Source organism: Homarus americanus, unplaced genomic scaffold, assembly GCF_018991925.1.
Source record: "Homarus americanus isolate GMGI-L3 unplaced genomic scaffold, GMGI_Hamer_2.0 scaffold54049, whole genome shotgun sequence".
NCBI classification, from domain to species: Eukaryota; Metazoa; Arthropoda; class Malacostraca; order Decapoda; family Nephropidae; genus Homarus; species Homarus americanus.
Genome location: NW_024742403.1, coordinates 36468 through 60340, shown reverse-complemented (window position 1 = coordinate 60340; position 23873 = coordinate 36468). Strand labels below are relative to the sequence as shown.

At 47.0% G+C, this 23873-nt stretch overlaps 1 protein-coding gene across 1 annotated transcript; it reads left to right on the top strand.

Moving 5' to 3' along the window:
- Window positions 1–10250: 10250 nt before the first annotated feature.
- Window positions 10251–11564, top strand: LOC121876905. The gene is made up of 2 exons (XM_042382476.1): window positions 10251–11020; window positions 11165–11564. Exons 1-2 carry the CDS (start codon window positions 10251–10253, stop codon window positions 11562–11564), a joined length of 1170 nt encoding a protein of 389 aa, XP_042238410.1.
- Window positions 11565–23873: the final 12309 nt, after the last annotated feature.

The window sequence follows — 23873 nt, the reverse complement described above, 5'->3', positions numbered from 1 at the left end:
CTGCTGCTGCTGTCACACCTCTGCTGCTGCTTGTTACACTCTTCTGCTGCTGTCACTCTTGCTGCTGCTGCTGTTGTTACACTCTTGCTTCGCTGCTGTCACTCTATTGCTGCTGCTGCTGTTGTCACCTCTTGCTGCTGCTGCCACCGTCCTCTCCTGCTGCTACTGCCGTAAAACTCATACAGCTGGTTTGCTGACACACTTTGCTGCTGTGGCTGCTGTCACACTGCTGCTAGCTATATCCACTCATACACAACTGCTGCACTCGCCCTTAGCCGTCGCGCTCTTGCTTACAGCAACTTGTCACGCTCTTTAGCTGCTGCTGTCACCACTCTTGGCAACACTGCCGTCGCACTCTTGCTGTCACACTCTTCTTGCTGCTGTCACACTCTTGCTGCTGCTGTCACACTCTTTGCTGCTGCTGTCACTCTTGTTGCTGCTGCTGTCACACTCTTGTTGCTGCTGCTGTCACACTCTTGCTGCTGCTGTCACACTCTTGCTACTGCTGTCACACTCTTGTTGCTGCTGCTGTCACACTCTTGTTTGCTGCTGCTGTCACACTCTTGCTGCTGCTGTCACCTCTTGCTGCTGCTGTCACACTCTTGCTGCTGCTACCGGTCACACTCTTGCTGCTGCTGCTGTCCACTCTTGCTGCTGCTGCCACTCTTGTTGCTGTGCAGTCACACTCTTGTTGCTGCTGCTGTCACCTCTTGCTGCTGCTGTCACCTCTTGCTGCTGCTGTGTCACACTCTTGCTGCTGCTGCTGTCACACTCTTGCTGCTGCTACTGTTCACCTCTTGTTGCTGCTGTCACCTCTTGCTGCTGCTGTCACACTCTTATTTGCTGCTGCTGTCACACTCTTGCTGCTGCTACTGTCACCTCTTGCTGCTACTGTCACCTCTTGCTGCTGCTGTCACACTCTTGTTGCTGCTGCTGTCACACTGCTGCTGTCACACTCTTGCTGCTGCTGTCACACTCTTGTTGCTGCTGCTGTCACGCTCTTGTTGCCAGCAGCAATCACGCTCTTTGCTTAACTTATCACTCTTGTTTACCAACTTCACGCACTCTTGTTTAACAGCTACGTCGCACTCTTGTTGCTGCTTAACGTCACGCTCTTTGTTGCTGCTCAACAATCGCATCTTAACGTCGCATCTCTTTCTGCTGTCACTCTTTGTTGTTAGCAACAACATCACCTCTTTGCTGCTGCAGTCGCACTCTTTGCTTAACATCGCACTCCTGCTGCTGCTGCTCTCATCGCACTCTTGCTGTCTGAGTCACATCTTGCTACTGCTTGTCACACTCCTGCTGCTTAACAGCTCAGCTGCTTCAGCGTCGCACTCTTACTGCTACTCCTGTCACACTCTTGCTGCTACTGCTGTCACACTCTTGCTTGCTGCTGTTGTCACACCCCTGCTGCTGCTGGTGTCACTTCTGCTACTGCTGCTGTCACACTCTTGCTGCTGCTGTCCTCTTGCTGCTGCTGGTGTCACACCCCTGCTGCTGCTGCTCTCACACTCTTGCTACTGCTGCTGTCACACCCTTGCTGCTACTGCTGTCACACTCTTCCTTCTGCTGTTACTGTCACACTTTTACTGCTGCTGCTATCGCACTCTTCCTGCTGCTGCTGCCACACTCTTGCTGCTGCTGCTGTGTCAAGCTTCCTGCTGCTGCAGCTGGTGCTGTCACACTCCACCTGCTGCTGCTGTTTCTGCTGTTGTCACACTCCTACTGCTGCAGCTTTCATACTTTTCCTGCTGCTGCCGCTGTCACACTCGTGCTGCTGCTGCTGTCACATTCTTGCTGCTGCTACTGTCACACTCATAACAACGTCATGGCGCAGCTTATGTTTGGCAATCGCCTCGTTGCCAACAGCAATCAGGCTTTTGCTGCTGCCAGTCACGCACTCGTTAACAGCAACAGCAACAATCATGCTTTTGGCTGCTCATAACATCGCATCACTCTTAACAGCTGGCCACTCTGAAGCGTTCTTCAGGTACGCTCTTGGTGCTGCTTAACTGCTCACGCCTTGCTGCTGCTGCTGTCGCACTCCTGCTGCAGTTCATACCCACACTCTTTAGCTTAACAACAACCAACATCAAGCTTTTCTAACAACTGCGACATCAACAATCGCACTCCACCTAGCAACAACAATTTAGCAACAACTGTCGCGCTCGTGCTGCTGTCACGCACTCTTACTGCTGCTGCTGTCACACTCTTGCTGCTACTTGTCACACTCTTGCTGCTGTTACTGTCCTCTTACTGCAGCAGCTGTCGCACTCTCAAACAGCAACAGCAGCAACGGTTACGCTCTTGCGGCGAAACGCCACACTCATTTTAGCAGCAGCAACGGCGGCCTCCTACTTAACGGTTCAGCGCATATAACAACAGCTGTCGCACTCTTTAACAATAACTCATCGCTCCTGCTCATAACTCGCATTACCGGGATCACGTTTAACTGTTGCGCTACTGCAGTCGCACTCTTAGCAACAACAGCAGCAACCTCTTACTGCTACTGCTGTCGCAGCAAGCTTAACGGCAACGTTAGCAACAACGTCACGTTCGCGCTTGGCTTCAGCAACTTGTCGCATCATAACGTCACGTTTTCTCCTTAACAACGATTTAACGTAACGCTCCTGTAACAACAATGTCGCGGCGCAGCAACAACGTCGGCATCATAACCAGCAGCTGCTTAACAGTCACGCTCATAACAACGCTCGCAATCGCATAAATCTTAACAGCAACAATCACTCCGTCTTCAACAACGGCGCGATGTCGCACTCTTTGGCTGCCAGCAACGGTCGCATCTTGCCAGCAGCAGCAGCGATTTGCTGCTGGCAGATCATGTTCGCGGTTATGACATTAAACATCGCAACGGCTTTTCGTACTCGTTAACAGCAGCAACCCGTCACCCTTTAACCTTAACAACGTCGCATCATAACGGCGATCGACGCCTTCCTTGGCAGTCACGCTCATTAACAGCAGCAACAGCAGTCGCGCCTGCTTAACAGCAACAATCGCATCACTGCTTAACGGTTAGCAATCAGGCTTTAACAACAACAGCAATGCGCTCTTTACAGCAACGCTGCTGTCCGCACTCTTAACAACGCTGCTGTCGCACTCTTGGTTTAGCAACAACCGTCACGCTCTTTAACAACAACAATGCACTCTTGTTGCGCAACAACGTCGCATATTTAACAACAACTGTATTCGCTTTAACTTAGCTGCTGTCGCACTCTTTGTGCTGCTGTCACACTCTTGTTGCACTCTTGTCACACTCTTGTTGCTGCTTTACATGCACTCTTGCTGCTGCTGTCACACTCTCTTGTTGTTGCGGCTGCTGTCACCTGTTCACACTCTTGCTGCTGCTGTCACACTCTTGTTTGCTGCTGCTGTCACACTCTTGCTGCTGCTGCTTAACTTGTTGCTGCTGTCACACTCTTTCTGCTGCTGCTGTCGCACTCTACTGCTGCTGTCACACTCTGGCTTGTTCTGCTGTTACACTCCTGCTGCTGCTGCTGTCACACTCTTGCTGCTGCTGTACACTGTGCTTGTTCTGCTGTTACCTCTTGCTGCTGTGTCATCTTGCTGCTGTTGCTGTCTGCCTCTTGCTGCTGCTTCTGTCACACTCTCGCTGCTGCTGCTGCTGTTGTTACACTCTTGCAGCTGTTGCTGCCACACTCCTTCTCTGCTGCTACAGCGACGCTCACCACTGCTGTTGCTGCCACATCCTGCTGCTGCTGTCGCTCTTGGCAACAGCTCCATCCCACTCCTCCTGCTCCTGCTCTGTTAAGGTCTTGGCATTTTTGCTGCTACGCTTGTCACACTCTCTTGCTGCTGCTTAACAGCTGCAGCCTCTTACTGCTACTGCTGTCACACTTTTTTGCTTCAACGCTTGCTGCTAACGATACGTTCTTACTGCTGTAGCTGCTGTCGCACTCCTGCTGCTGTCATTTCTCCTGCTTACTGTTGTAACACTCTTGCTGCTGCTTATGTCACACTTTTTAACAACAGCAGCGCATCATAGCTGCTGTTGCTTTGTCACCTCCTGCTGCTGCTTTGTCACACGCTTTAATCTAACATCAGCTATGCACTCCATCTGCTGCTGCTGTCACACTCTTGCTGCTGCTGTGTCACCTCTTGCTTTGCTGTTACAGCTGCTTTGCTGCTGCCGTCATGTTCCTGGTGCTGTTGGTCATGTCATTTCAGTAACAGCTTTCATGCTCTGGGTGCTTTTAACAGCTGTACTTCTTTAACTACTGCTGCTGTCGCACTCATAGCAACAGTCGTAGCGCAGCAACGCTGCGGTCGCACTCATTAACACAGCAACGTTGCTCTCATAGCAACAGCAGCTTGATGCATCACTTGCTGCGGTTGACGTAAGGCTTTGTAGCAGCAACAGTTGCACTCGTTAATGCTGTCATGCTTCTTGGCTCCTCATAACGTCACCCTCCTGCTGTGCTGGTTACTGTCGATCTTTTTGCTTTTAACAACGCTTGTCCATCTTGCTTGTTCTTAACGATTTACCTCCTCATAACAGCTTAGCAACGTACTGCTCCTGCTGCTGCTGCTGTCACTCCTGCTTCGGTTAACGTCAAGGCTTTTTGCTTGCTTAACAGTCGCACTCGTTACAACTTAACGCTTGTCGTACTTTAGCAGCTCATAGCTATCCTCCTGCTGCTGGTTAGCTGTCAGGCTTTTTGCTGCTGCTGCTGTCGCACTCTTGCTTGTTCTTAACGTTGCACTCCTCCTGCTGCTGCAACTGCATGCGCACTCTTGCTGCTTTGCACCACGATGCCTCGATGCTGCTGCTGCTGTCATGCTTTTGCTGCTCATGCTGTCGCACTCCTGCTGCTGTGACACTCTGGCTGTTCTGCTGTTACACTCCTGCTTTTAACAGCTGCTGTCACACTCTTGCTGCTGCTGCTGTCGCACTTTACTGCTCCCTGCTGTCACACTCCTACTGCTGCTGTGACACTCTGGCTTGTTCTGCTGTTACCTCCTCGCTTCAGCGCTGCACTCTTGCTGCTGCGCTATTGTCGCACTGCTGCTACTGCTTTTACCTCTTTCTTGTTCTACTGTACACTCCTCCTGCTGCTGCTGCTGTCACACTCTTGCTGCTGCTGTTCCTCTTGCTTGTTTTGGTGTTACACTCTTGCTGCTGCTGCTGTCACAATCTTGTTGCTGCGCATTTACCTCTTGCTGCTGCTGCTCTCACTCTTGCTGCTGACTGCTGCTGCTGCTGTTGCTGCTGTCACACTCTTGCTGCTGCTGCTGTCACACTCCTACTGCTGCTGTCACACTCTGGCTTGTTCTGCTGTTACACTCCTGCTGCTGCTGCTGTCACACTCTTGCTGCTGCTGCTATTACACTCGTGCTTGTTCTGCTGTTACACTCTTGGTGCTGCTGCTGTCACACTCTTGCTTCTGCGCTGCTGTTACACTCTTGCTTGTTCTGCTGTTACACTCCTCCTGCTGCTGCTGCTGTCACACTCTTGCTGCTACTGCTGCCACAATCTTGTTGCTGCTGCTGTTACACTCTTGCTTGCTCTGCTGTTACACTCTTGCTGCTGCTGCTGTCACACTCTTGCTGCTGCTGCTGTCACACTCTTACTGCTGTTGCTGTTACACTCTTGCTTGTTCTGCTGTAAGTAGCCATCTCTAATACACCTAAAAGCGAGCAGTAGTTGATATCCTTGACTAAGAAGACGTTATTTGAGAGCCGCAGTGGATGGCTCCGTCTTCCCTCGACGAGACGACGATACCCATACCGTTCTCCTCGATGGGTCACTACTCAGAGGTAGCACTCCCCAAACGCATCAAACGGATGATATATCAGTATACGTCCTTTCTCTCTCTTCACGCTCAAAAGATAGCCGCGGAAGATGCGGTGATCGACACATCAGAAATTGCACCTCGTGTGAGTACGAAAACGACATATCAGTCTGCGTACCAAGGCGTCGGTGTTTTGTGAGCTAGAAAAACAAACACAACGGTGACTGGGTACAAACAATATCCGAGTGTTAGAACTCCGTATTGAACGATAGTAAGTGGTGTTTCTCATTCTGTCTGTACAGCTGTTGTGGTATCGTCGTTGATGCAGTATTTCCGGTGTCATCAGACAGTCCCCATATATACGGGATTTCAGAAGGTTGACATTCAGTGGAAGGCGACATCAGCGCCAGATCATAGCCTACAGTGAGAGGGAAGATGACGTCACCACACGCCTACACCCACCCCTGGCAGATAGCAGCTAGATGGATCGCGTTTTCTAAACAGACGCCCTAACTCCTGCCAATAGGTATTTCAAGAGTAAAATACTTTATACACGGTGAAACTCCATAACTTCAAGTGATTATTTACAACTAACAGTCATAACACCATATACACAGTTGGTAAAGGTGGAGAATGTTCTCCCATTACTGTGAAGCACTGGTTTAGAAAGGCTATATATATATATATATATATATATATATATATATATATATATATATATATATATATATATATATATATGTATATATATATATATATATATATATATATATAAAACCATATACACAATTGTTATAGGTAGAGGAATTATGTTCTCTCAATTACTGTGGCACACTGGTTTAGAAGAATATATATACTGTATATATATATATATATATATATATATATATATATATATATATATATATATATATATATATATATATATATATATATATAACAAATAAATATGCAATAACAATCAAAGATATTGTTATATGTGTTTCATTTACTACAACAGGAGAGGGATAGGTATTGTTTCCCGCCCCTCCTCACGCTTTATATAGCGGCCTCGTTAGTAGCGGCGCTTAAGCAAAAAGTGGAAGTGTTGTCAGTGCCGGTGAGGGTTGGTAGTACAAGATTGGCTCTTGATATTGATACGATTGCATGCGCTAATATTTTGGCCTTGACATCCTATCAGGAGTTACAACGTAAATTCCCTCACCGGGGCTTCAAATGGAACCCTAGTAACGCTGAGCTCAGAAGGGTATCATGTACTCAGTTGAGCATTAACGGAATGGTGACGTTACCACTCAGATTTTCAAGACGTGGTTCTCCCTTCATGCGGACTTTTATAGCCAGTTCAGCAGTTTAATTTGCCAGCTGACGGGTTACTTGGTCTCCCCAGCCTTAGAACGAACGTGACTAGATGTTCATCCACATAATAATACTATTACGTTTAAGGTGTTTCCTGCAACGCTCTGCTTCATTCTGAACCTATGCTCACCGCTGGGTCGAAAGTGTTGTCACAATCCACATTAAGAGGAAGGCCGCGGAACATGCGCGTCAGAGCTACCTCATGACCTCACACCCACACTTTCCAGCGTGATTACCAACAATAGTGCTGGTGCTTAACAATCCACTGTAGCTGAAGTGAATTGGATTTCTGCAAATGATTCGTTCACTGCCCAGGGTGTGACAGGACGTGACTGCAGTTGTTGAGACTACTCATCAATCAACATCCTGTCAACAAATTCTTTCGTATGGCGTAGACAACCCCAGTTGCCAGCACCCACCCTAGTGATGATGACATCGGTCCTGAGAGATGGTCTCTGCATTCTGGTATCGTATGGTGGATGACCCTGTAAGGTGTGGCAGGGCGGCGGTTTGCTGTATTCAGGATTTTCGTGAACATTGACCCAGTCACCGGACCTTGGAATCAGCTGTCTACTGTGAGCGACACACACACAGTCTACGGGATTCGGCAACAATTTCACATTATCAAGAATTCTAGAAAAGGATTCTTCAATCAAGCCTACAAAGATATAGGTAGTATCTAGGCATACATAAAGTATATACACACATTTACATGTTCAAGACGTAACACATTGATGGGACATCAATGGGATAATTGTCATTGTTGTAGTGCTTACTTATTTTAATATATACTGAAGTGAAATTTATTAGAAATAGAAAATGTGGGCATTTTCTTTTGATCCAAGGGAGGAGGATAGAATGTTCATAATTTTCAAACTACATATTTCAATGATGTCAATGACACATCTTCTTAAAATAAAAATATGATAGTTCTACAAAGTATCACAGACTTAAGTTTTCAGCCATGCCGTGTAGAACCCTTCACAACTCAGTACCATTGCTCTCCGCAAACGCCAGATGTTTCGTTGAAAGAGTCATAAGCACCACACACTCATTCATCTAAGCGTGATGACAGTAGCGAAAGGATTGTACATTGCTCAGAAGATGCGTTCTTAAACACGAAATAGGCGAAGATTATTTCTGCCATGTTGAAAACGATATTGGCAGTAATATTTGTGTTTACATCGTTTTTTTCTGTTTTAAGTCAGTGTCATCCAAGATGAAAATTGTACATAACATTTTAATCCAAAAGGCACTAAAGTATAGGACCCCTGTAGTAGATAGTAGATAAAACCCCTACAGTAGTAGAATCCCCAGCTTAGTTAATCTACACCTATGTTTATAACACGGTTAGGGTTGTATAGGATGTACTGTACTCTGTGATCTTATTTAGGCCTCACGGAGCTTGGCCGGTGGTGACCGAGCAATGTAATGGCCCCAGTTTCATCAACAAAAGTATTATATGAATAATTTATATTCAGATTCACCCCCTGTAACTTTCCACTGGCTATGAGGTGACATGTTCAATGCACGTGAGTAAAGGTGTGCCCACGGGAAGCTGAGTCATAATATGCTGAGTAAAGGCATAAGTAGCCGGCTCTCTGGCCACCTGAAGCGAGCAGTAGTTTGATATCTTGACTAAGGGGAAGACGTTGTTGAGGCCGCAGTGGATGGCTCCGTCTTCCCTCGAGGAACGACGTACCCATACCGTTCTCCCTCGATGGGTACCACCGGGATACTCCACACCAACTTTTATCGAACAGACGTTGATCCACGTTTTATATTACATAAACGCCGTCCTCTTTTCTCATTCACTCATAAATAGTGGAACTTACACGGTTGATATACACTCAGGGTATAAACATAATAGCATAATAAAACAAGAAACTTCAATTGGGTTTCTTGCCAAAGCCAATTACCAGTATATGTGTGGACCAACCTGGTTAACTGGAATTAACCATCGTAACAGTTACACTCTTGCTTCTGCTGCTGCAATCTTGTTGCTGCTGTTTTTACACTCTTGCTTGTTCTGCTGTTACACTCTTGCTGCTTCGCTGTCACACTCTTCTGAGGCTGCTGTCACAATCTTGTTGCTGCTTCTGTACACTCTTGCTACTGCTGCTGTCACACTCTTGCTGCGCTGCTGCACTGCTGCTGCTGTTGTCACACTCATCCTGCTGCTGCTGCCTTGTCGCACTCTTTCCTGCTGCTGCTGCTGCTTTCCTGTCACACTCTTTGCTGCTGCTCCATAGCACCCTTGTTTCTGCTGCGTCACTCTTCTCCTACTAGCTGCTGTCACTCCTAGTGCTGCTGCTTGTCACACTCTGCTACTGCTCCTGCTGTCACTCTCTTGCTTTCTGCTGCTGTCACACTCCTGCTGCTGCTGCTTGTCACACACTTGCTACTGCTCCTGCTGTCATGCTCTTGCTGCTTCTGCTGCTGTCACACTCTTGCTGCTGTTGCTGCTGCTGTCACTCTCCTTCTCCTGCTACTGTCACACTCTTGCTACTGCTCCTGCTATCACTCTCTTGCTGGCCTACTTCTGTCCTCCTGCTGCTGCTGCTGGCACCTCTTGCTACTGCTCCTGCTGTCATGCTCTTGTTGCTTCTGCTGCTGTCACACTCTTGTCCTGCTGCTGCTGCTGTCACACTCCTCTGTTGCTGCTGTCACACTCTTGCTACTGCTCCTACTGTCCCTCTTGCTGCTTCTGCTGCTGTCACACTCTGCTGCTGCTGTTGCTGCTGCTGCACTCTTGCTGCTCCTCCTGCTGTCATGCTCTTGCTGCTTCTTCTGCTCACCTCTTGTTCCTGCTGCTGCTGCTTCACTCTCCTTCTCCTGCTGCTGTCACACTCTTGCTGCTGCTCCTGCTGTCACACTCTTGCTACTGTCTTGCGTCACACTCCGACTGCTCCTCTGCTGCTGCTCATCACTCCCTCTGTTGCTGCTGTCACACCCTTGCTGCTGCTCCTGCTGTCGCACTCCGGCTGCTCCTGCTGTGACACTCTCTTGCTGCTGCTGCTGTCACACTCTTGCTACTGCTCCTACTGTCACTCTCTTGCTGCTTCTGCTGCTGTCACACTCCTGCTGCTCCTGCTGTCACCTCTTGCTACTGCTCCTGCTGTCATGCTCTTGCTGCTTCTGATGCTGTCACCTCCTGCTGCTCCTGCTGTCACACTCTTGCTACTGCTCCTGCTGTCATGCTCTTGCTGCTTCTGCTGCTGTCACACTCTTGCTACTGCTCTGCTGTCACTCTCTTGCTGCTTCTGCTGTGTCACCTCCTGCTGTGCTGTCACACTCTTGCTACTGCTCCTGCTGTCATGCTTCTTGCTGCTTCTGCTGCTGTCACACTCCTGCTGCTGCTGTCATCCTCCTTTTCTGCTGTTGTCACCTCTTGCTACTGCTCCTGCTGTCATGCTTTTGCTGCCTGCTGCTGTCACACTCTTGCTGCCGTTGCTGCTGCTGTCACCACTTCTTGCTGCTGCTGCTGTCACACTCTTGCTACTGCTCCTGCTGTCATGCTCTTGTTGCTTCTGCTGTCATCACTCTTGCTCCTGCTTGCTGCTGTCACTCTCCTTCTCCTGCTACTGTACTTGCCTCTTTACTGCTCCTGCTGTCACACTCCGGCTGCTCCTGCTGCTGCTGCTGTCACCTCCCTCTGTTGCTTCTGTCACACTTGCTACCTCCTGCTTGTCGCACTGCGGCTGCTCCTGCTGTGACACCTTTGCCTGCTACTGTCACCTCTGCTGCTGCTTCTCACACTCCGGCTGCTCCTGCTGTCACACTTCTGCTGCTGCTGCTGTCACACTCTTGTTGCTGCTCCTGCTGTTGCACTCCGGCTGCTCCTGCTGTGGCACTCTTGCTGCTCCTGCTGTGACACTCTTGCTGCTGCTGCTGTCAGACTCTTGCTGCTGCTGCTGTCACACTCTTGCTGCTGTTGTCACACTCTTGCTGCTTCTGCTGCTGTCACCTCCTGCTGCTGCTGCTGCTGCTTCACCTCTTGCCTGTTGCTTGTCATGCTCTTTCTGCTTCTGCTGTAGTATGTGCTGTTGCTGCTGCTGTCACTCTCCTTCTCCTGCTGCTGTCACACTCTTGCTACTGCTCCTGCATCCATTTCGGCTGTTTGCTGCTGCTGCAGTCACAGTTTTTGCTTGCTGTCAACTTCTCACCTCCTGCTGCTCCTGCTGTCGCACTCTTGCTGTTTCTGCTGCTGTCACACTCTACTGCTGCTGCGTCACACTTCTTGCTGCTGCTGTCGCACTCTTGTTGCTGCTCCTGCTGTCACACTCCCGGCTGCTCACACATCGCTGCTGCTCCTGCTATCTGTCTCTGCTGCTACTCCTTCACACTCCGGCTGCTCCTGCGTCACACTTCGCTGCTGCTGCTTGTCACACTCTTGCTTGCTGCTCCTGCTGTCGCCTCCAGCTGCTCCTGCTGTGACACTCTTGCTGCTGCTGCTGTCAGACTCTTGCTGCTGCTGCTGCTGTCACACTCTTGCTGCTGCTGTCACACTCTTGCTGCTTCTCCTGCTGTCACACTCCGTGTCTTGATGATTCACTTGCTGCTCCTGCTGTCACACTCTTGCTGCTGCTGTCACACTCTTGCTGCTCCTGCTGTCACACTCTTGGTGCTACTGCTGTCACACTCTTGCTTCTGCTGCTGCCGTCACACTCCTTCTGCTCCTGCTGTCACACTCCTGTTGCTGTCACACTCCTCCTGCTGCTGCTGCCGCCGTTACATTACTGCTGCTGCTGCTGGCGTCACATTCTTGCTGCTGCTGCTGCTGCTGCTGCTGCTGTTACACTCCTGTGGGATGGGACCAAGTGCAAGATGCTTCTACGCCTGAAGCAGCAGCCCAGAAGTTATCTTACAGCCTGGATGAGATGTCGATTGTCCTTCTCTCTGCTTAGGTCTGCTTTGCTCTGCCTCGGGGGAACGAAAGCATCGGCCCCAAAGCCGACAACAGTTGCAGATATTGACTATTAGGCAACAGTCACTGAATGCCGCATAGATCTGCGACTTAACTAACTCACCACAGCTAGGGTAGTTACTTATGTATTATGTCACAGCATGCTGTAGCACAAATATAATCAGGATATGGAAATAGGGCATTTACATAAAAATTATATAATACAATAATGGCTTTACATGTGCTGATAGCTTCCACAAAGTTTACATTAATATCAGTCTTATATCTTAATCCAACAATAAGCTCCCTCTCTACTTTACAAATATGCTTCACAAATAGATAGTAATATTTTATGATTACCAGAAAACACTGGATTACCCTTACAACCTGTGGGTTTTTCACGAGACAAAATACCATGTCCTTCACCAATAATACCCAGAGAGCTTCTTGTTCCAATACGATTTTACAAACTTATCCACATTTTGTTTACATTCTAACTGTAGTATTCTAACATTAAAAACTGTTTAAAAATATCATATATTAATGTTCTTTAATCATATCAGTTACTAAAACATCACAAATCAGAATAACAAAACAAATATCACGAACTTAAGAAGACTTTAACATTCACAGTGATTATAGGGTGTCAAGAGAAAACGAGAACCTTAATGGGATGACTGAGGAAAACATAAGTACATAGCAATTAGGATTGTTAATTTTAAGGTAATAAAATGGCGGCGAAGGTGTGGCTATTGGGGGATGCTGGAGGCCACTTTTATATATAAAAAAGTAATAGTATTAGTAGAAGTAGGAATGGGATTGACCAATCCAGTGGAGCCTGCCGCTACAGAACATCAGAACTCTGTCAAGTTCACGGCCGCTCTCACTGAGCACATAAAGGCTCAGAATGCATCAAGTCAGGTGGATACCAGAGAATTAAACAAGATTCGACGGTCCATTACGACAAAGCAACAGCACACCCTAAGTGATAAACTGCAACAACTGTTGCAGAAATTACGAGAGCTTGAAAAGAAAAGTAGTTATAGCGCAGGAGGTGGGTGCCTCGAACTGGATAACAACGTTACCGATAAGGGCAAAAGGCTTCATCTTTAATAAACAAGAATTCACAGATGTCATTGCTCTAAGGTACGGTAGGCCAGTAGAAGGTTTGCCCTACCAATGCGTATGCAGCTCATCTTATGACATTAACCACGCCATGGTGTGCAAGAAAGGGGGGCTTCGTATGCATGAGACACGACGAAGTAAGGAATCTAACAGCAAATCTACTGAGGGAAACCTGCCACGACGTCATGGTGGAACCGACCCTCCTGCCATTGGACGGTAAGAACTTCCAACATAGGACTTCAAACACATCCAACGAAGCCCGTGTGGACGTCAGTGCTCGAGGATTCTGGACGCGGGTACAGCGAGAGCCTTTTCGACATAAGGATATTTGATCCCATGGCCGCATGTCACCGAAACCTATCTCTCGATGCTGCACACAGGAGGAACCAGAACGACAAGATAAGGGCATATGGGGTGAGAATTCAGAATGTCGATCAGGAACCTTCACTCCTCTGGTGTTCACAACCTCTGGCAGGATGGGACCAAGTGCAAGATGCTTCTATGACGAAGCTCGCGGAGGTGTTATCTAAACAGAAGCAGCAGCCCAGAAGATATGTTTCAGCATAGTTGAGATGTCGACTGTCCTTCTCTCTGCGTACGTCTGCATTGCTTTGCCTCAGGGGAACGAGAGCATCGGCCCCAAAGCCGACAACAGTCGCAGATTTCGACTTCGAGGCAACAGTCACTGAATGCCGTATAGATCTGAGGCTCAACTAACTCAACACAGCTAGGATAGCTACTTACGTATTAGGATAGTTAATTTTAAGGTAACAAAATGGCGGCGAAGATGTGGCTATTGGGGGAAGCTGGAAACCATTGAAAATATAAATAAAAAAAGTAGTAATCAAGATCAAGTGTCCAAGCTTTGCAATGTATGTTGAAAACTCCTATAGGAATCCATCAGACCTCTATACAGTATAGTAAACAACAAGGCTCTAAGAGGTGATACCATCATACAGTCAACCGAGGGAACAAACAGGAGACCCTGTTGCAATGGCAATGTACGCAATAGGCCTATCCGTGCTCCAACACACAATAAAATTTGAAACAACTGAGGTCAAGCAAGTGGCATACGCTGATGATCTTACAGGAGCAGGAAAACTGGAAGACATAAAAAAGTGGTGGGACCTGGTAACATCACGAGGCCCACAAATAGGGTACCACCCAAACGCCAGCAAGTCCTTTCTCATTGTGAAGCCAGAATATTATGAACGGGCAATAGGTGTTCGGTGGAAGTGAGGTCAAAATAACAAAGGATGGCCAAGACACCTAGGTGCAGTAATCAGCAAGACGGACTTCAAGACCGAGTCGTGAACGGGAAAGGTGAATGAGTGGGTTAGGGAAATCCAGCGCTGTCTGAGATTGCTAACACAGAGCCACATGCAGCTTTTGCGGCATTCATCCATGGAGTCAAGCATCGCTGGAACTACCTGATGTGCACTATCCCTGATATCGGACCTCTCCTCCACCTTCTGGAAGAAGCTATCAGCGTCAATTTTATTCCCAAATTAGTGAAACACCTTCACTTAACCCCAGCAGAAAGATCACTCCTTGCATTACCACCGAGACTGGGAGGAATGGGATTGACCAATCCAGAGGAGATTGCTGCCACCGAACATCAAAACTCAGTTAAACTCACGGCAGCCCTCACTGACCACATAATAGCTCAGAACGCAACAGGTGAGGTGGTTACTAGTGAAGTAAACAAGATTCGAAGGTCCATTACGACAGAACGACAGCACGGCCAAAGTGATAAGTTGCAGCAACTGATGCTTCAAGCACCAGAAAATTTGAAAAAAAAGTAGCTATAGCGCAGGAAGCGGGCACCTCGAACTGGTTAACTACAATACAGATGCCATTGCTCTAAGTAGGCCAGTAAAAGGTTTGCCTTCCCAATGCGCGTGTGGCTCTTCTTATGACGTCGATCATGCCATGGTGTGCAAGAAAGGGGGCTTCATATGCATGAGGCATGACGAAGTAAGGGATCTCACAGCAAATATGTTGCAGGAAATCTGTCTTGATGCCAGGGTAGAACCGACCCTCCTTCCATTGGACGGTGAGAATTTCCAACATAGGACTTCAAACACATCCAACGAAGCCCAGACGTCAGTGCTCGAGGATTCTGGACGCGGGACAGCGGCTTCTTCGACATCAGGATTTTTGATCCCATGGCCGCATGTCACCATAACTTAGCTCTCGATGCTGTACACAGGAGGAATGAGAACGACAAGATAAGGGCATATGGGAGAGAATTCAGAACGTTGATAGGTGTAGCTCCACTTCTAGTGTTCACAACCTCTTGTGGGATGGGACCAAGTGCAAGATGCCTACGCCAGACTCGCGGAGGTGCTACCCGCACAGAAGCAGCAGCCCAGAAGTTATGTTACAGCCTGGATGAGATGTCGGCTGTCCTTCTCTCTCCTTAGGTCGGCTTTGCTCTGCCTCAGGGGAACGAGAGCATCGACCCTAAAGCCGACAACAGTTGCAGATATTGACTATGAGGCAACAGTCACTGAATGCCGCATTCAGCTCAACTAACTCAACACAGCTACGATAGCTACTTATGTATTAGGATATTTAATTTTTAGGTAATAAAATGGGGCAAAAGGTGTGGCTATAAGGGGAGGATGGAGGCCACGTTAAAAAAAAAAGAAATTGTAGTAGTATGAATTGTGTGTGTGTGTGTGTGTGTGTGATTGTGAGTGTGTGTTTTGAATGAGTATGCATGTGATTTGAGTGTTGATGTGTGTGTGTGTGTGTGTGTGTGTGTGATAGTTTTGTGTGTTTGTGTGTGTGTGTGTTTATGTGTGTTCGCTCCTGTGACCCAATGGATAAGGCATTGGCCTCCTAAGCCAAGGAATGTGGGTTCGAATCCTACCAGAGGTTCATTTTCTGTGTGTGTGTGTGTAATAAAATAATAATTAACGGTTTTTTGAAAAAGTGCTGCAGCCCGAAGGCTGAAAATATACATTGGACATAAATGACTTATTACAGTACATACAAAGACATTGGTGGTTTAAACAAATCGAACATTAGAGAAAGTTAAAGGAACATACAGTAGACATAAGAACATAAGAATGGAAACTGGCCCGGGCCTATTGGCCTTGCATACTAAAACAGTCCCATTTACACCAACCCTATTGCTCATATATCCGTCCAACCTATGTTTGAAGTTATCAACTTTTTGAGTTAATAATGATGTTTGTGCTTATTTCCACTCATCCTCTCTATTTCCAAGCCAATGTTTACCTATTTCGCGCCTAAATCTAGAATTTGTCTAATATAAAATCATTGTTACCAGTTCGCTCCTGGTTGGATAATTTGAGTACCTTCGTAATGTCCCTTTGTTTTAGCCCCTGGCTTTACATCTTATACACCTCTATCATATCCACCCTCGCTCTACGTCTCAAAATTAAATTAAAGATGCTTTAACATGTCTCTGTACTCCAAGGTTCCCTAATGCCTGGGATTAGTCATCATTCTCACTGAATTCTGTCTAAAGTTCTACTCCATTCTGTAATACAGTGACCAGAATTGAGCTGGGAATCAAGTGAGGTCTCACAAGCGCAAGATATAGTTTTAGGATGACCTCGCTTTAGTCTTGCCCTTCTGCCTTTGTATGAACCCAAGTACTCTATTAGCCTTGTTACGAGCAAAAATACACATTGTTTACTTGGCAGGGTTCCTGCTTATCACCTCCTAAATCTCTCTAGCGATCGGATTTCTCTATGGCATCGTTGTTCATCTGGTATCTGGTTCCTGTTTACATCTCCTATACTGAGTGCTTTACATTTGTCCACATTGAATTTCATCCTGCATTTTTCAGACCATTCGAAAAATTTGTTTAGATCTTCCTGTGGTTTTGCCCAGTCCTCGTCAGATTTGATAAACGTCCTATTTTAGTGTCATCAATAAATTTACTTATGTTGCTGTCTACGCCGATATCTATGTTGTTTATGTATCTAATAAATAATAATGGTCCAAGTACTGAGCCTTGGGGTACTCCATTAGTGACGTTGCTCGAAATCGGATTTAGTGCCGTTAATGCCTACTTGCTGTATCGGATCCATGCCCTAATACATTTTAGAATGTGTCCTTTAATGCTATGGGCCTTCACTTTTCTAATTAGTCTTTCGTGGGGGACTCTATGAAGGCTTTGCTAAAGTCGAGATATACCACATCATAATTGTGATCCTCTTCCCCTGATTCGAAAACAAATGAAAAGAATGTTAATGAATAGTTAGACATGAACACTGGCTGTGAAATGCATATTTAGGAATCATTGATCAATCGGTGCTTCTCCAGGTGATTTCAAGATAGAGGATTTGAAAAGATTGCTTCCAGTAATTTGCCTACAATTGATGTTGACTGATTTGGACGGTAGTTGAGATAGTGATCTATCACCCTTCTTAACGAAAATCAGTATTACATTCGCTATCCTCCAAAGATTCTGGTACCACCGTTTTTAAGGACATATTTAAACAACTTTGCTAAGGGCATACTAAGCTCTTCCTTACATTCCGTAGTACTCTAGCCAAATATCTCATCGTAGCCTGGTGACTTATTAGGCTTTGGTTGTCTATTTGCTTATTATCGTTACTAGTCACTATTATCTCCTTAATTTATTTCTTGCTATCTCTGTATAAGTCCGGTGCCTCAGGTATCATGTTTTAATTTTCAGATGCGAGGCAACAGAAAATATTTATTCAGATTATTGCTCATTTTCTCCGTCGTTATCAGATTCAGCTCTCGCCGTATATCTATTGCGTATTGGTCAAAACTTTTCTCGTGTTTAATTTGGTACATTTGATAGAATCCTTGGGGTTTGACTTCCGCCTTCTTTGCTACCTTCAGTTCATTATTCCTCTTCCTTTTCTTATCTCGGTCTTAACCCTACCGGCCAATACCTTATAATAATCTCGGATGTAAACTTCACCACGATTTATTCTCCTACCCATAGCCTTCCTTTGTCCAATAATATTCCTTTAATAATTATTTATCATTTTTAGGGTCATTGTTGTTTGATCTGAGTTTTCTGTATGGTATGTTCTGCCTTTGTGCATTAAGTAACTCATCATTTAAATAGTTCTGGAACTCGTCAACCTCAGATCTCGTGATCAGGTTATCTCAACCGTCAGGTTTCCAGGTAAGGTAAGGTTCAATGTTTACAGTGAAGGTCACGTAGATCTTGTGCGCTGAGGTGTTGAACAGCAGACACATAGTGTAGTAACTCCCTCACAGATGGTGTTACTGTATGAAGGGCATTGTAAAGGCCTGGACTTTGGGATGTAAATCCCTTGCCAGCCTTATCAGGATCTTATAAAAGGAAAGTCAAGAACCATGGGTTTCCAAGGGATAACAAACAACCGTTAGAGATTGACATCTCTTTACTACGAAAATAATCACAATAATTGACACCACTCACACAAACAGTAAATAAACAAATGAAGGAGTCAAACAATTATGGGAATCATACAAAGTACAGATATTTCCTTCGGTTTGGCGCCGGGTGGAATGTTCTGTTAACGCGATGGTCCGCTCTCAGGGGAAGGTCCAGGGCAGCTTCCTCACTTGGCGCCGGCGTTGGTGGGCGATGTCTTGGCACACAGTAAAGACTCCAGGGCAGGGATGGTGGATAGGGCATGGAGGAAGTGGCGATGACGTGGCGGCCACTGTAGTAGCTGGAGTAGGTGTCAGGAGATTGACAGCCGAATAGTGAAGGACTGGGGAATCAGCCCAGGCCCCAGTAGCCTGAGATGAGTACACAACCAGAGTTGTAATCGAACAGCTGGGTGCGAGTACAACTGTGTTGACGGCTGGGTAGTGTCTGATGTGTTTTGAGGCAGCAGAAACCTTCTCACCTCCGTCTACCCCCCCCTAGTGGGGCCGCAAACGAGCGGCGGACAACCATCCCGCTCGTTACCACCCTTACAGGCATCACGTGGTGTAGTAGTTCCCTCACAGATGGTGTTATGAGGGGCCTGACATGGTGCAGTAATTCCCTCACAGATGGTGTTATGCGGGGCCTGATGTGGTGTAGTAATTCCTCACAGATGGTGTTATGAGGGGCCTGATGTGGTGTAGTAATTCCCTCACAAATGGTGTTATGGGGAACCTCGCATGATGCTGTAACAACTCATTCACTACGTGGTATCGTAGCATCATGGGACACCACGTGGTCTGGTGTCAGGGACCTCACTCACTCAAGTGAGTGAGGTGTGGTCTCAGGCCTCCCTATCGTGGACTGATTAACACATAGCTGGTGTTGTTGAGTCTCCGCGGCAGTTATCACTGGGTATCTGGGACCTCACTGTGTGAAGGTTAGAACATAAGAACATAAGAAAATAAGGAGTCTGAAGTAGGCCGGTTGGCCTGTGCATGGCAGCTCCTGTCGAGTTACTACCACTCTCTATCATCCATGAATCTATCTAGCCTCCTTTTAAAACTTTCAACATTCCAGCACTTACTACAAAGTTGCTAAGCTTGTTCCACTCGTCCACCACGGGTACGGGTAGAGGTACGACTCAGCTGTTACTGTTGAGTTGTTTTTCACTAACTTAAGCACTGTTCACCACTATTCAACACTGGTTCCATTCCTTTCCTAAATAAAATAGTAACTTCTGGCGAGAACTTGTTGATATTCCGGTAGGTAGGAGGGTTCAGGGGAGGATTGGTATGGGCCAACATAACAGTTGACCTGGCTGCTGCCAGAGCAGGTACGTCTTGACCCTTCTGTGGTCAAGGATGAATGTGTTTGTGTTTGTGTGTGTGTGTGTGCATGTGTAATAATAATAATTAGCAGTTTATTGAAAAAACATGGCAGCCGGAAAGCTGAAAATTTATAGTTACATAATTGGGGAATGGGTCACTTGACTAACAAATGATATACAAGCACAGTAACATAAGTGATATAAATATGATATATAATAACAAGGTGGGGAGAAGGTTATGCTACAGGGCATTTCAACATAGTGACCGTGCAAAAATGGGAAGATTGACTTGGAGTGAACACACTGGTTGATTACGAGTTGATAATTTTTACAATGGTTGGGACTGGGCTGTTCTTATGGCGATCAGTACATGCTCATATGGGCTGGATGCGGTTGTGGTGTCGAACAGCAATTCACAATTCGCGGACGAGGGATCTCGGGTGGAAGTAGGAGCCGGTGTCGAATATGGTGCAGAAGCTTTTCACCAAATTTGCAGATGAGGTCGTGGTGATGGTCAGTGAGAGCCGAGAGGGTCAATGTGTTGAGTGCTTCTTGATATGTGAAGTAGGAAGGGGAGAGAATAATCTTGCATGCTCTCTTTTGCACCTTTTCTTGATGTTTACATTGTGTGGCATTTAGAGAGGAAGACCAGGTGGGGGAGGCATAGGTGAGCTTGGGAAGTATGAATGTTGAGTAAACACTGAGGAACCAGGGCGCAGGAACTCAAAGGGACTTGAGTCGGCGGAGGAGGTGAAGACGAAACCTGGAGGATTTGACAACTTTAGTTTTGTGTGTTTTCCTGTTTAGTTTGTTATATATAGTGACGCCGAGGAGCTTAGTGGAGTCCACACCAGGAGTGTGTTGGGTCCCAAAGTAATAGCAGGGGATGAGACAATGTCGGAGGAGAGGATGATGTGCATAACCATGGTTTTGGTATGGTTGATGGTGACGTGGTTGTTGGTGGCCCAGTTTTGGAGACTGTTCAATAAATCCTGGAGGGCGGTGTAGTCGGGAGCAGAGTTGTTGACATGATCCCAATGGTGGAGTAGTCAACACATTTCCAGCGAGCAAAGGTTTCTCTTAGGATATAATTGATAAGCATAAGGAAGCAGAGCGGTCCCATCTTGGTACCTTGCGGAACGCCACTGGTGAGTGACTGAAAAGTGGAGACCGCCCCTCCGAGAAACTTACGGCTTGGCGTCGGTCACTGAGGAAATCTGTAAGTCATGGTATAAGACTTCTTCGAAGCCCGAGGTCGATCGCTTTGTTGATGATTAAATTGTGGTCGAACTTGGTTTAATGCTTTGGTAAAGTCAATGAAGGCAACAGCCACAGACGCTTTTCGTTTTTACACATGGCGGTATATGTAGTCGAGAAAGCTGACAAGACAGTGAGTGGTGGAGGAAGTTTTCATATTACCAAATTGCTGAGGATCTATGGAGCCTGCAATATGAGCATAAGACCAGTCAAATACGAAACTTTCACAGATTAAATTGGGTATTGGGGTGATTGCAAGGGGTCATAGTTCATTTTAGGATTGTGGACTGGTTGACTTGGGCACTGGTGACACATATGAGGTCTTCCAGCCGGGCATCTTGCTTGGCTGAAGGACGCATTGATGATAGAGCAGAGGGATATAACTAGTTCCGGGGAGAACTCCTTGAAGAGTTTCAGTAGTAAGTCAATGGGGGTTGTGGATAGCTTTAACTTCAGTTTGTCCAGACGTTTTGCTACTTCATTTTCTTCTACTAAGTCAGTGGGAAAGGGGGCTGGTAGGTAAGCAGGGAGAGTGGTTGTGTCAAGCCTGGGAAGCGTCTGACATATAGTTGTGAAATGTTTGTTTGATTGCTCAGTTGCGTCACCATTAGTAAGATGGCTAAGAAAGGGGAGGGGGTGTGTCTTATTGTCTAATCCACAGAGTTGTTTAAGCTTACCATACCATTGACTGTTGTTGGTCTGCTTCAGGTGTTGCAACTTGGTTGGGTAGTGAGACTTCTTTGCAGTGCGTATTTCATGGATGACTTGGTTGCGAAGGGACCTGTAGTGGTTGTGGTGTTTGAGATAAAAGGCTCTGTCTCTGTTGCATAAGTCTTTTGATCTGAGGTGTGATCCAGGGCAAGTCAGTTGGGTGTCTTCTGAGGACTTCTTGGGGAAGAAGTGGTGGTGAGCTTCCGTGGTGGCGTTGGTATAATTTATCCATTTGGTGTCCAGGTCATCCATACTAAGTACTTCAGTCCAGGGATGGTGAACTATCCACTGCCCGAAGAGACGCACTGCAGGTCTTGTAGGTCTTGATGTAGGGTCTCTGTACTTGAGTGGGAGTGGCAGCTGGGGACCAGAGCACTGATAGGTGTGTGCTACACCAGATAAGTTAAGATAAGGTCAAGGGTATTTTGACCGTATGTGGGGAATTTCACAATTTGTGATAGTGACAGCTGGTCCTGGATATCAGTGGTATAAATTTCGTTATAATCCCGGCATAGTACCTACCTGGCACATGGGTACCTAACTTTGAGGTGGTGTGAGGTGGTAATGAGGTGATTGATAAGAGTGTCTCTGGTGGGTGAGCGAGGTGGATGGTATACCACACAGTATATGATAGAAGCAGTGTGACGCGGGTGGGCCCGTGACACTGCCCGTACCCATAATGCCTTCACAACAGCTGGGACTTAAACATCCAGGCGTGACGGGCATAGTTCATCTTGACAGAAGAGGTCAACACCCACTCCGTGTCCATGTCAACGAAGGTGATGAAAGAGTTGGTATCCCTCAATATGGCAACGTTTCAGGAATAATTTGCCAAGCGTCACATATGGCAACGACGTTGTCAGCGAATGATCGGACTGTGGTTGCCAGTTCATCAAATTTATTAGCTAAGGAAGTGACGTTGGAGAGCAGTAAAGAGGGAAGACCATACCATATTCGGGGAACTTCAGTGTAATGGTAAGGTCTGTCAGGGGTGGGTGTCTCTGGTTTTCTAGTGGAGGTATTGGTCCTAATGGGCTTTTGTTTATGATGTGAAACATGTTCAGTGATTTAAGTCACGCGATAACACTGCCACCAAGATAGCCATTCCCATGCTTAAGAAGGTACAGGGAGCATCGGGAGTAAGTCACTGGTGGACATCTGTTGATATCTGTTGTTGTGGACAGACGGAAGTGTTTGTCCCCGGTGGTCATAACCTCAATGGCGGCACTTTGAGGGTCACTGACATTGGTAGACATCTGTTAATATTTTTCTAGTCGTAAACGCTGCAAGTCCTTGTCTCTGGCTTTTAACGGGTTGTCGACATAGTACGCAGTACTGTGTGTGTGTGTGTGTGTATGTGTGTGTGTGCGTGTGCGTGCGTGTGTGTGTGGTGCAATGCGTCTAGTGTGGCAGCATTATGTTAGTGCTAAGTTACATGCACTGCTTGCCTGCTCTCGCTTTCAGCTACCGCAACTGGCTAGCCCTCGTGGCGAACAAGGAAGCAACTTGCATAAGTCTTCCCCTGTAAGTACACAGCCTCTTCACCACAGCCTCCTCGTGGCAACACACAGTAACTGGGTGTCTCGCGACCTCAGGCTAGACCAGCAGGGGATCTCGGAGTAAAAGTGGGCCCCACAGGGACGTCAAATAGGTCCACCGGCATGTGGACACACCCTGGCGCCTACCAACCACTTCCCAGCTGCCTTGTGGATTAACCTTGGTAGGTATAACGCTACGGGAGTAAACCCCGAACGAATAGTCTGTGGTGGAGCCCCGCATCAGGCAGACATGCCTACAGAGCTCCAACAAGACCAACACGGGAACCCAACGACTACACCGGTGGATGAAGGCAATGCAAGATGGACGGGCTACTAAGGCGAAACCCAACAAACTGGACTATCGGCAGTCCATTGCAAATCCAACTCTCCTCAGTCGTTGCAACACTTGCACCACTGGATCAGGAAAAGGGAGAGCCGAGATGTGTGGTTGCAGCCTGCGCTCCTGCCTCACCACATAAATCAACTCACGTGCAGCCAT

Excerpts from the sequence above, each read along its gene's own strand:
- LOC121876905 (XM_042382476.1), top strand. The coding sequence starts at position 10,251 with ATGCTCTTGCTGCTTCTGATGCTGTCACCTCCTGCTGCTCCTGCTGTC. Across the intron at positions 11,021-11,164 it reads ACACTCTTGCTGCTGCTGCT|TATGTGCTGTTGCTGCTGCT; the intron begins GTCAGACTCTTG and ends CTTCTGCTGTAG.